Source organism: Lathamus discolor, chromosome 18, assembly GCF_037157495.1.
Source record: "Lathamus discolor isolate bLatDis1 chromosome 18, bLatDis1.hap1, whole genome shotgun sequence".
Taxonomy (NCBI): Eukaryota; Metazoa; Chordata; class Aves; order Psittaciformes; family Psittacidae; genus Lathamus; species Lathamus discolor.
The window spans coordinates 4465939-4479332 of NC_088901.1; the positions used below are offsets into that span (position 1 = coordinate 4465939).

The following is a 13394-nucleotide window of genomic DNA, read 5'->3' on the forward strand; positions in this document are numbered from 1 at the left end:
AAGGCAATGCCGTAACCCTGTGATACCAAACTTGCCCAGCTCAAATGACTTCTGAGACCTCTAGTTAAAGCAGAGAAGCACTGGAGAGGAGGAGCATGATTTTATTCAATGCCTGCCCTCCTCCTTTGCTGTCCCACTATAAATTCAAATTCTCAGGCAAAAAAGTGCTACTGTGCCTATGGCTTTGTCTCTTCTGCCTGCAGCACAGATCTGAGATCATTCATTCCTGCAGCTCTCTAGCAAGGATGCCAGGCAAATATCAGCTGCCTTAGAACACACTGACTCAAGGCACATGCAAGGCAGGCAAAGGTCAGCATCCTCCAAGGGGTCAGTACAGCCACAAGGACAGACACTTTCTGGGTGATGCTGTAACCAGGTTGGCTCTCCTGGATGTCAGAGGTGGTCCATGCAAAAGCTGCTGCCACCTGCTTCCTTCACACCTCACTGCAAAGGGTGGAAATAGCAATTCCCGGGTTGCAGGGCACAGTCTTCACAGTCCTATCTGACCTCTCACCACTTTCCTGGGGAGATTTCTGCCTCCTGTCTGTGACAGGGAGATGGAGGGAGCAGTACAGCTCTAGCAGATGCAATGGCAGGCCCAGTGCCTGGGGCCAGGCTGCTTCTCTCTATGGGGACACTGGTTTTCTCTGAAAATTCCTAGGATGGGGAAAGCAAACACAGATCTGGAAACTGGGGGACCAGAATAAACAACCCTCCAGTGTATATTCAGGCACAGACCAACAGAGAACAGGGACAAATCTGTTATCAGCAATCCACGCAAACACTCATGTCTTAATGCTTCTTTTCTTTAGGTCTCCCATTTCATGGCTTAGACTCACTGAAGTTCTTTTTGCCATTGAAAGACTAATCCCATGGCTAACTTGGCAAGCAGTACCATCCGCCCATATGCTAGCACCAACCTTCATATAACAGAAGAAGTGACAGCCCAGAGATGGTTTCCTCTGCAGAGAAACTGACTGGGGTCTTACAGAGCGCATCTTGGAGAGCTGTGAGCAGTCTGGATTTTCAGTAATAGCCCAATAATGATTGAAAGCTGTTCCAAGCTGTGAGGATTGCCTGGCTGTCCCAGTTCTCTCATGGGAATGGTCCCTGACAAAAGGAAGGAGCCAAAGGGGAATTCAGGATCTGCTTCAGAAAATGCCTGCATGCTGCAAATGAGCTTCAGGTCACTCTGCAAAGAATTGACTTCAAGCCAGAATAAGAAAGAGAGTGTGACGTGGAGGATGCCCTCATATTGTTTATGTCATTTAGTAGTCTTAAACTTGGTTGAAATTCTCCAAACACCACTGTTTGTGCAAGGCTGTTTCTCCTAAGCTCCTCGCCATCCTCAACACCTTTGGAATGGCACAGGCAAAGCTCCATACTGTGTCGGCTCAAAGCCCTAGATAGCTATCAAGACTTTGCCCCTTTGCCCTTAGAAGTACCGAGGCCCTTGAGTGCACCCTTCTTCGCTGTGTGAAATCCATTCTTCAGGCAGCCTGCGCTCAGCTCCCAGCACCACCACTGAAATTCCCTGGAGTCAGCAGAAAGCAGTGATTTATAGCAAGTGATGCATCGATCTGGGGGGGAGGGAGCGGGGAGACAGATCTCCCAAAGGAAGCTTCATTTGCCAATGTCTCTTTCCTATACTTCCTAACAGGGACTCAGCGGGGGATGACCAACTGTGGAGAAATTTTGGTAATGTCCCAGGGTAAGAATGACGATTATTTGCTGGGCTTCCACCCACCATGGAGAATTCTGGCTCATGACATCACCCCATTGTTCCCACTGGTGCCAAGAACACGCTGGAATCCCGTCTTCTCAATGGTTAAAGCACTTTCCTGTTTGCTCGTTCCTTGTTTCCAAACAACGCATTTCATGAATGCTGCACGGGATGTCTCTTTTCTTGAGCTGTTTTGTCCCTTTCGTCATGTCTGCCTGGAACTCTTCACAATGAAGTGAACAATGTATTCCTACAGTCAGAAACAAAAGGGAAAAAATAACTGCAGGAGGCAAAGCCCATCTTTGGCATTTAGGACCCCGTGTTTGCCTTTGTTCCTTCTTTGGAAGCCGTGTTTCTGTAGCATGGACCCGTCCCTGTGCTCCAGGCTGTTGTTTTAATTTGTGATTTTAGTGTGGTGACAATGCCAGGAGGGTTGGCCCTGGGCAGCAGTGGCCACTCCTCTGTATCAGGGGAGCAGAGGCATTGCTGGAGCAGTGCAGTTTATATGTATCTAGGTCAAGCAGAGCCATCACTCTCAGCCTGAGCTGACCCCCCAGCCCATAGCACAAGGGGAGATTGAACATTCAACCTAAGATGAGTAGCTACTCTTGAGAGCACCGGTTAGATACCAGAATAACACTCTGTGGGGATGGTTGATGCTGAGGCCTCTCTCTGGACATTCTTCTTTACAAGCCTAAAGGCAGATTACTTTTGAAGAAGTCATTGTATTTTTCACACAGAAATTATATAGCTCCGGACAAAGCTCTCAGAGCAGGGTCATTTCAAAGCAGTCCTGGTCAATGCAATCCCAACCCCACCTCATCTCTGCAGGGTTCCTACATCCCTGCAACAAACAGAGACTTTCATCCATAGCTCCACATCCTTTAAGATCTTTGAAAGGTCGGTGCCAAACATCCATACATGTGCTGGTCAGGTTTGTGCCTGCTCAACACAGTTGGGTATTTCCTGGAGAACAAAATTAGTTCCAACTCCATTCAGTAGGAAGACACGAATGAGAGGGTGTAACATTTGTTCCACTTTCTACAATGGTGTAAATCCCTTGGGATTTATGAGAAATTAAGAAAAGAAGGGAGAGATCTCGGATGAAAGGTCTAGATTGTAAAGGTGTTTTTGCACCTGGCATTAAAGGCAAATACCTGGGCATTGTCTTCTTCTAGGCACTCAGTAAGAGATCTTCACGGGCAGGTACGTGTAGCTTCAGGCACCTCTTGGAAATGTAATCTAAGAGCAAAGCTATGGCCACAAAAGGAGTCGGGTAAAGGAAATAGCTTGAACCCAAATCTCCAAAACCTCAGGTTAACTTGAGACTCTTCTTCCTTCCTGGAGGCATGAGGTCTGTGTGTGACAGAGGTCTGTGTGTGACAAAGTTCTCTGCTGATCCTTTCAGTAAATGAATCCTGAAAAGCCGTACTAATGTGACTCTGTTTCATACTTCATGCAGTGGTAGCACCTTTGCTATGAAAGCACCCCTTCTTTAAGCAAAATTATGCCATTTGTTCCCCATTATTTATTTCCTCTGGGTGGGTAACTATGGCTGCGTTACCTTCCCCACGTCGAGGGTATCTTCTTTCACCCTGCACTGACCAGAACGAGGATCACAGAAACTGGAGCCGAGAGAGATTTATTATATCATTGAACTGGCATCTGGAATGTCACATAGTATGCGAGCTCTGACATAACTCTGAAACTTGGCACAGCTGGAATATGGGCTGAAACAGGTAATGCTGCTATTGTATTTCCCTGTTTTCTTCAGAGTGTCTGTTGCATTGGTACAGAGGTTAAGAACTTCCCTCTGCTGGTTTGCCTATCACACTGAAGCTTCATTTTATCAGTTATATTTGTACTTTCTTATTATTTTAAAATAAAGTTGTCACTACTCCTGATTTTCTCTTCCCAACATGTCCTCTCCTTGCTATTTTAGCTGCATTCCCATATGTACGTTTTTCATCTGCTCTGACCTCTTGTGCCCCCACACTTCATCCTTACTCAGCCAATGGAGCCCTTGACAGTATCTATGTTCGCATGTGCCATCACCATCTGAGCTGTCTGCGAACAGAGCAACAATTTCCCCTCAGCATATTTTCTTATCCCACTGTGAGGCTTCCCCTGCACGCATCTTCTGCTTGCATTTCACATGAATACAGAGAGGGATTCACACTGCTGCTTGGTCTGAGTGCATGTTAAACTCTCTCATCATTTCTTGCAGGAGTGCACTTGCAACCCAGTTTACTTCCATGAGACGCTGTGAGCAGAAGCCATCACTCAGATGAAAGCAGTTTTCCACACTCCGGCTCTTATTTCTCTTTCCATTCCTCATGCACATGTTACACTTTGCATGAAGCCTCACACTGACTGACTGTAATTGCCATCATTTTGCCTCTGTTCATGACAACAGTGCAATAAAACCCTACACTGCTCATGGTAAACAAATAAAAATACACTCCCTTTTTCTAAGAAGCCTTTAAATCCATCATAAGAAAATCAAGTGCAGTAGTTTGTTGTTGGCTTTTCTATGCTTGCTCTTCTAACCTGCTCCCTCTCCGAGACATACTCTGCTCCCAGGATTGGTGAAACCAAGAGCTGCCTTTCTGAGCTTCGGTGGACATGGGGTGCCTGGAAGCTGTTAGCCCCCCAACACTTCTCCGCGGGACAGTTTCCTGCTTCTGCATGATACACACCTGATGGGCAACATGAAGATGCTTTGACTACCTCTTTGTGCCTGCTGGGAGGTGACATCAGTGTTTTATATGATTCGTATCCTAAAAATGTTCCGATAACGTTGAGAATGCCATCATCAATGCCGAAGCAAAATCAGAGAGTGGCCAGAGAGTTTTACTGCAAGACATTTTAATTGCTAGACCTAGCAAAAGACTTTAAATGGATTTAATGTAAAAAGAGGAAGAGAGGAAGCAAAGACTTCCATTTAACAGATGCAATCTCTTGAGCTGAGTAACAATTCCACATGAAACTTAACTGGACTTGGGTTCTGCCTGGTTTACCCAGGTTAAACCAGCCCATGCACAACAGGCTAGCCCACTACACTGCCTGGTTCAACTCGCCCCTTTTTGCCATGCCTGGAGCAAGGAAGCGGACTGGGTGTCCCGTGAGGACCATCGGCGGCCAGAGGGTACCCCCCCCGCCCCGCTCCATCTGCCGGCGGCGGCTGCAAACTACCCCCTGCCTTCACCTGCCTCCGACGGGCTCCAAAACCCCCACAGAGCGCACACAGTGCCCCCCGCTCCACGCTGTACCCACTCTCCATCGCACCCCCAAAGGGCAGCGCTCCTCCTCACGCCGCTTCTCTCTGCCCCGTAGGAGGACCCACGCGTGATTCGCGAAGGCTGCGGGGCGTGCGCGCCCACGGGGACTCATCTACCCATGATGGGCACTGATCTACCCATGATGGGGACAGGCCTACCCACACGGAGGACAGGTCTACCCGCGCCGAGCGCCTGCGCCCCCCACTCGGCCCGCGGTCGCTCCACGCTGCGGGGCGGAGCGGGGCCGTGACGCGGCTGCGGCCGCGCTATAAAGCACCTGCCCGGCGCCTGCGGCTCCAGACGCATCGCGGCGGCTCCGGTAAAGCACCGTGAGGAGAAACAGCGGCAGAGCCGGGTCGGGAGTGGGGAAAAGAAAGAAGAAAACCCGAGGAAATCGTCTCCAAAACTTCCAGCTCCCTCCGGCGCAGCCCCACGCCGGTGAGACCCGCGCCATGCCCAGCCACCCCGCCGGCGCCCTGCTGCTGGTGCTCGCCCTCGGCGCCCTCCTGGAAGACGGTGAGCCCCGGGCTGGGGGGTGCTCGGTGCCCCGGGGGTGCCTGCCCTGTTGGGGTCACCCCTCCGCTCCCCGCGGCTCTGGGAGCGGGGCTGCGAGTGTGCCGGAGGGTGCCTGGGGTCTGCCCCGAGGCTGGCGGCGGGGCGAGGGGCACTGCAAGGCGCTTTTGCTCCGGGGTAGCCCCGGTAGCCGCCGGGGTTGTGGAAGTCCTGTAGGAGCCTAATGGGTGAAGGCTGCGCCTCCTGTAAAACCGCCTGCACGTTGAAATCGCCGTAAGCCCTACGGGAGGTGTAATTGCAGAGATGACAGACGGACGGGCACTCTCCAGCGCTCTGCACCGAGCCTGCAACTCATCCTTTCCTCCTTCTGCTGCAGGTATGGGCCACCCTCCGCTGGAGTCCCCCCTGGCTGCGCACCCGAGGACCAAGCGATGTTCCTGCAATAGCTGGTTGGATAAAGAATGCATCTACTTCTGTCACCTGGATATCATCTGGGTCAACACACCTGGGTGAGCAGGGACATAGCTTTTCTTTGGGCTGGGGGACAACTCCTGATGAGTGACTGTGCTTTCTGTTGGAGGATGGGGTTAGGTGAGAGGAACGTGGGAAAGGGTCCTGGTTCTGGACCTGTAGCACCTGCTTTGGAGAGCACTGCAAGTCCAGTCCTTTCTAAGATCCAGATAGGGACAAGCTGTGCTGCTCCGGAGTTTCAGCACAACTCACAGGGCAGTGGAGCGAAAGCCCAGGGCGCTGCTTCCTCCAGGGCTCATCTTTTTCTGACCTTTTCTGTGCTTCTGCAAGGCGAAAACAACTCTGAGGTGTTAGAGCTGCAAGTCAGAAAGTTTTTCTACCCACTTGCGCGCTGTAACCCTGCCTGCTGACTGCCAGCATTGTTAATGAGACAGTGGTGGGCTGGCACTAACATCCTGCGGCTGCCAAGTACTGCCCTCAGGAATGCTAAAGCAGCTTTCCGAGCTGTTTCAGACCAATGGCCATCATACTGTAGCAAAACACATGTACTCAGGTGTGGTTATAATCATGCTTACTAACGTGCAATTACAACTCGCTGCTTGCTGGGAGAATAGTTGCAGACACTGCCAATCCTAAACCCTCTGGGAGAGTAGATCACTATCAGAGATGGAGCCGGGGAATGTGCTAACAGCTCTGAAAGCATGCTGTGATCAGAAGAACCTGTTATGGCCCCAAGACATCTTCATTTGTACCATGTCCTGGGCGTTAAAACCCACGGAGGCAGGGAGGGAAAGCACTGATGTCTCAGTGCTTAAGGAACTGGCTGCTCGCTGCTGGCGGACTGGGGCAGCGCTTTGCCACACTGCCAGCTCACCCAGCACTTGTGGTGACCCTTGCAATGGGCGGTGGGCCACGGCAAGGAGAGAAAATTCCACTTGCAACCCAGCACATACTGGTAATCTCCCTGGGAGGGGTAGGGTGGAGAAAACAGTAGGTGGGAGAGGAGCTGGAGTTTAAAGGCTTAGACCTATCAGTGGCCTTTTCACCTTATGTCTATAGATGAGTCTTTTATTATCCTGGCACTGGCTTGGCTGCCTCCCAGGGCTGTGCTATAAACCTGTGGCTAATAAAGAGGTTAGCTGCATAGCTGATGGCTTCTGTTTTTAACAGGCACACCGCTCCCTATGGCCTGGGGAGCCCTCCGAAGCGGCGCAAGAGATCGCTCGGCAGGTGTGAATGCTCGCACTCGAGGGACAGCATCTGTGCTGCCTTCTGCCAGGCGAAGCCTGGGTAAGCCGGGGGGTCCTGGGGGTGTCTCTGGGGGCTGCTTGGAGGGGGGTGCAAGCAGACAGAGCTTAGGAGCTGGAGGAGCTCTAGGGCCTCCCTGGGGATGGCTGTGCAGCTCTTAGCAAACAGCTGGAACTTGTCTAGTGGCTTTCATACCCCTCCCAAGAGGCCCTGGCAAAGTGTCGCTAGGGTGTTCCTGTTGTACAACAGTCTCTTTACCAGGTGATGTGAAGCAATGCTGCCTCCCTCTGCTGTCAGGAGGCTGAGGAAGTGTGGGGTGCGAAGGGGGGAGCCAGGAGAGGGGCAGGCGGAGGGTGTCAGACTCTGGCATACCGGTGTCTCCTGCATGGCTTAGGTGGAGGAGGCTGCAGGAGAGGAGGACTGATGTGAGCTGGGAATTGGAAGTCGAATATCGTCCCTAGCCAGCTCTCTTCTTAGTGCCCATGGGCTTTCAGTTGTCTTGCTTCAGCCAGCGGCATAGAGGAGTTCTTACACTGTAGGGAGGTGGGGAGCAAAGTCATTGTAGAGATCTGTCACTGATTTCATAGCAAGGCAATAGCCAAACTCCTCAGTCATTACATATGACTGTGAATAGAGTGAGGTCTGACAGAAGGGGATGGCAGGAACAGTGAGCTCTGAATAGCTCTTAAAAAGCTGCAATTAACCCTTCAAAAACGTTCATTCAGCTGTCTTAGTCTGTCACACTCCCCCGGTGCCTACCATCACATGGCTGGATGTGAGTGGCTCACGCATCTCCTCTTGCTGATTAGGTACCTTCAGAGTCTGAAGCTCCCAGTGAGCTCTGGAGCATCAGTGAAGTCTCTGCAGAGCAGTGGTGTGAGGCCTTCCCATCATGGCCTGCTGAGAGCTCTCAGGTAAGCATGCCACTTAACCCCACTTTGAACATCCTTCATGAGCACCTTAAGATCTGCTTTTGAGACCCAGACTGTGGGTACCACTTGGATTTGACCTGACTTCACCCTCTTGTCTCCCTTTAAATGAATAGACTTGACTGGTTTTGCTCTCTAGAATTGAAAGCTAACAGCTGAGGGAACCAGGGTTGGTTGTGTCCTTCCAAAACTAGAGGAATATCACATAAAATGTGATTCTTGGAGTTGGAAGTTCCTCTGAAATGGAATGGGTGACATACAAGAAGGGGAGGGGCAGCAATCAGGTAGGAACTGATTGGTTGGGCAGCAACTTTAGACCAGAAGCTTTTCTCACATCAGTGAGTTGAACATAAATTAAAGGGAGTTGACATGTTGAAGGACACGTTGATCTGTTGGTAGCAGTTAAATCAGATGCAATGGGAACACTTTCTGAAAGGCAGAACTGGGGAAGCATCACTGGGGTCACACCCTGCTGCAGGGCTCCTTGAATCCTCTGTCACCGTTGGAAAGGGGATACTGGACTGGATGGATCTCAGCTGTGGCTTAATACAGCTGCAGCTAGAAATTATCCCTCCTCCTTCCCCATCTTCTGCCTCAGAATGTGTCTTGGCAAGGGGTGTATTGATGTCATACTGCAGGATGTTGCTGTGTAGTAAAGGGACTGGAGAATGACCATCGTGCCTCTTTTCTGATTCCAGGGATCTTGCCATCTCCAGCCTGCAGTTCAGCCAGCATCAGCAGCGTTCCCGGAGGAGCGCACAGCCAACAGTTTTGCCTTGGAAGAAAAACATCTGGAAGAAGAAGAGATAAGGAACAGGTGCATACCAAGTTCACCAGAAGAATCTGGGAGTCCTGTGGGTGCCACTAACTCCGCTGTCGGTAGTTAGAGCTGAAGGAAAGGCCATGAGTGGAAGTGGGAAGAAGTGGAAGTCTCCATGCTCCTGTTGCGTGAACCAGTACTGAATGCACTCCAGAGACTGTTGTAAAGGGAAAACTCTCTCTCTATACAGTCCATAGATGTGTCGTGGAGCTGAATTGTGCCTTTTTGGATCAGGCAAGGGTCTTGCTGGAGGAGTACTAGCTTAACTCTGCACTGGAGTCTTAGGCAGAGGGTCAGCCCCTGCTGGGCAGTTTAATCACATAGAAACCAGGCGGCTCCGTGCACTTCTGGACCTGGCAGCACTGGGCCTGTATCTCTGGCCTGGTTTGCTCTGCCTTTGAGCCATGTCCAGGCATGGCCCCAGCTTGGCCCCAGTCAGAGGTGGTTTGGCTGGTCATTATAGACAGGGATAAGCTACCTCCAGTGCGAGCCCACCTTTGCACTTTCTTCTCTTACTTGCCAGGCAGTGCGATGTGCATGTGAATGAGACTCCCATGGTAAAACAGCTCCCAGTTAATTAAAACAAGTGTATCATCTAGAAGCCCGAAAGCCAACTGAGCAGTCAGTGGCGTTCCTTGGCTGAGGAATTCACTGAAGGTCCGTCCTTAAGTGGCTCTTCTTTAGGTGGAGGATAGCTTGCTTACACTGGAGCTTGCATCAAATCCAAGCATGACCCCTGCTACCCAGCACAGCAGCAGCCGGGGGAAGGCTGAAACAGAGCTGCATTTCTGCAGGATCCCCATGCATGTAGTCTGGGGGAGGGAGCCCACTGGGTCTGAGCAGGTCTGGATGAGTTCACTGTCTCATCTCCTTGGACATACCCTTAACGGGGTAGAGTAAGTCCAGCTTTTAACCCAGTATCCCAGCTTTCTCTCAGCTCTGCCTGAAAGGAAAGGCCAGGGCAGAGAAGATGGGTGGTGGGAAAATAGCACGCAAAGGCTTGCTTGCTTCTTTGCTTAGATCAGGTCTTGGAGTCTGACTCTATATAATTAATGACCAGTATATGGGTAGCATGTCACTATGAGAAGTTAACCTGAACAGAGAATGCATTAGGTAAGGGGCAGCCAGGTGGGATTGATGTGGAGAAAAGGACTGGGAAGAGAGCACAGCACTGTCGGCACAGCTTTAGAAGAAAGGCTGGGATTTAAGCCCATGCCAGAGTTACGGCTGCTTCCCAGGCCATGGAGCAGCATGGAGCTGCTGGCCCAAAGGGAAGTAATAATTTGGAATAAGCACTAAGCCCAGGATCTAGGAACTGATCTTATAGGCAAAGCCATCTCAAGGCTCTGAAGCTGTACCGTGAATGCACTTTTGTTTGCCTAGGCAGATTAACTTGGATTTTAAATTGTGGCTGCAGATCCAGCTAGCGCAGGGAAATAATTGCTCTCCTGGAATCACTGTTGGGTCCCCCTTGCTGCCCAATCCAGTATTACACACGAGCATTTTAAAAGGCTGCTTGAAGCTGGTGGCTGGACCAAAATCTGTGGCTGTTGCAAGTATGGTCCCATTGGACATACAAAATGCATCTTTGATTTTTTGCTTTAAGCCCTAGAGGGGGTAAAACTGAGACCAACTGATTGTATTGTAAATGACAGAGCAGACTCATCATTTGGTCCCCGAAGCTGCAGAGCATCTTTTCTATATTTGACCTTCTGAAGGTTTGAGTCATTCTACAAAAAGGATAATCCTTAAAGGGTTTGTTCCAGAGGAAACTTTGCACATGGTTTAATGTGAGCCTAGTAATTTAAAATGAAACTACTGCTGTAAAGTACTATATATATCTCCTTGTGTGTGTAACATCTCATCTTTAGGTGACTTATTGCACACATGCCTTATGTAGCATCCTGAAATCTGTGTATTTATTTAAATCTATTGATTTTTTTTTCAGACAGTAATTTGCAAAATATAATTTGTAATAAATAATGACAGAAGTCAATACCATTTTTCTTCCTTATTCAACGGCTGGGTGGTGATGGATGAAGTGAAAGAAATTCAGGCACCCAAGAGCATTGTGAAAGGGATTGAGACAGCAGAGCTGGGTGAGAGGGGGGAGGCTGTGTAGTCTTGTGAATGGTCCTGAGCAAGCTTGCCTTAAGTCACAGAAGAACCTTAGTGAGCTCTTGGTCTCGGAGGACAAAGCATCCGTGTTTGGGCAGCTTGAGGCCCAGATGGCTGGATGGGTGACAGCACAAGGGGAGCATCACACTTGCTGTAAGTAGGACCACAGGAAATGCTCCCCAGCCCTGCTACACTATGTGGGCTTGTAGGAAGACATCTAAGCAGGGAGAAAATTAAACTAACCATTTTTTGGATGGGTTGGTGGTTTGGGTTTTTTTTCCTGATCCTAAGATCAATGAGCAGAGGAAACTTGATCTGGGGCTGAATGATGGAAAATATTCCAGGGCAGGCTGTCCACATTCACTTGGGGAAGCTCTGGACTCACCGCTGAGTGCTACAGAAGGAAATGTGGGAAGTCAACATCTGGAAAACCAGTTTAGAAATACAAGGTATTCCAGAAAAGTCCCCCAGGGCCGTGATCCCAAAACCTCAGATGACATCCTTGCTGGGATCTTCTGTAAGGCCCCTCAGGTGTCCCCCAAGAGCTGAGGAGCAACCAGAGCCTGACAGTAACCCCATGGTGTTGCCTGGAACAAAGCCAACATCTGTGCAAAGCTCAGCCCTTCAGGCACAGTTTTAATTACAAGAGCTAATTAGGTATCACCCAAGGGAAGAAGAGAGGGGAGATGCTTAAAAGCATCTTAATTAGGGGCAGAAGGGAGAAGAGAAGACTGTTCTTATTCTGGGGTTATTGAATTCAGTGATAAAGATGAGCTGAAGTAGGCTGAAGGGGGATATTTTATAAATTCTCACACGTAACAGGAAAGAACAGAATAATAAAACTTGACTGAAGAGGAAAATCCAGGAAAACAAGGAAATTCCAAAGCCAGTTCTATGTGTGATAAGGGATCTTTCCAAAGATACAACTGTTTGAGCAGCCCTTTTTATGACTGACAGTTCCCATAAAAGTGGACCCCTTGTGCCCTCATGAGACTCTGCATGTTTTCTGTAGCTGGAGCTCCTGAAGAAGAGCCATGGTAGGATATGGAATGTGTCGGTGGGTAGCTCTAGCCAAGGAAATAAAGCACTTCATTAAACTTCGGTGTTTAAAGTTGTCAAATCTTATCTCTAGCTCCAGTATCCTTGGACATGAAGACTGTTGACTTGCCTGGTTGTCTTCACCTGGCTGGAGTGAGGAATAAGTGTATCTGCAGTGGATGTCAACTCCATAATTCATGCCTTCTGCTACAGGCTGGTGAGCGTTCTGTGGTCAGCTACATCCCACATCTTCAGGATCTCCTTGCTGCAGGGTAAGGAAAGGCACAGGTTATTTGGATGCAATGCCAAGCTCTAGGCATCACAGTAACTGACCACAACTGGTCTTATCTGATCCAGGCAACAGTGAAGTATAAAGCACCCAAGTCCCTCCTGTGGGAGCTAGGCTGAAGGTTAACCCTTAATCATTTCCCTTCAGAAGGGGTTGGTGAGAAAGCTGAGGCAGGTAGACCTGGCATAAAACTGTTTAGGGAAGCACATCTGTCACACCTATCTGTCACACCTTCCTCTGATGCTCAGCAGGAGCATTATACTGCCTATGACCCTGCTTGAAGTCCTCAACCTCACACCTCTCCACTGATGAGTAACACGGTGCTCCTCACTGACTTCCCTGAGGGAAGGATTCTTGAAGCAGTGAGGTTGACTTAACCTGCAGTAGAGCAACTCAGCACCCTTTGGTGCTGATCCCTCCTGTCCCCACAAGCATTGACTTCAATGCTAGACTCAACCCTAGTGGGAAGAATGAGCTGGTAGAGTCAGTGAGGAATGGGGGTTCTGATGGTTTTGTGACTTCAGCTGGGTCAGATGAGTCCAGAGCTGAAAGCTGAAGCTGTGTGAGCAGCTGAACGTCCAGCTGAGACTGAAATGTGGGAGGCCACCAGGGTTATCGAGCTTTTGCAGGTGGAATGTACCAGAGGCTGGAAAATCATCTTTCCTCCCAAAGACAGAAACCTGCCTTCAGCGTATCCATGCGTTCACTCTATTACGACCCTAATAGCGCATTATTTGCAATATGTGTTAACCAACTCAATAAGTCACCCTGATGGCTTCTATTTTTCTTTTCGGTCTCAATCCATGCCATGAAAACCTCCAAGACTTCATTTCAGCAGCAAGACCATAACAGTTTAGACAAGCTCTGAAATGGTGAATAAGCCTCTCCCTGGAGATTTGATGGCAAATCCGAGGTATGCCTCTGTGACTTTATTATTGAAACAGAATGATCTCCCTCCAGCTCC

The 13394-nt window shown here is 49.6% G+C and overlaps 1 protein-coding gene across 1 annotated transcript; it reads left to right on the forward strand.

Annotated features, from left to right (window-relative positions):
- Positions 1–5274: 5274 nt before the first annotated feature.
- Positions 5275–10981, forward strand: EDN2 (endothelin 2). Its single transcript, XM_065697874.1, has 5 exons — positions 5275–5520; positions 5894–6026; positions 7159–7278; positions 8046–8150; positions 8864–10981. Exons 1-5 carry the CDS (start codon positions 5457–5459, stop codon positions 8973–8975), a joined length of 534 nt encoding a protein of 177 aa, XP_065553946.1. The 5' UTR covers positions 5275–5456; the 3' UTR covers positions 8976–10981.
- Positions 10982–13394: the final 2413 nt, after the last annotated feature.

What these genes read in the sequence shown, in the direction of transcription:
- EDN2 (XM_065697874.1), top strand. Translation starts at nt 5,457, where the DNA reads ATGCCCAGCCACCCCGCCGGCGCCCTGCTGCTGGTGCTCGCCCTCGGC. An exon ending in CGGCGCCCTCCTGGAAGACG is followed by an intron (nt 5,521 to 5,893) that starts GTGAGCCCCGGG and finishes CTTCTGCTGCAG; the next exon opens with GTATGGGCCACCCTCCGCTG. An exon ending in TTCTGCCAGGCGAAGCCTGG is followed by an intron (nt 7,279 to 8,045) that starts GTAAGCCGGGGG and finishes CTTGCTGATTAG; the next exon opens with GTACCTTCAGAGTCTGAAGC.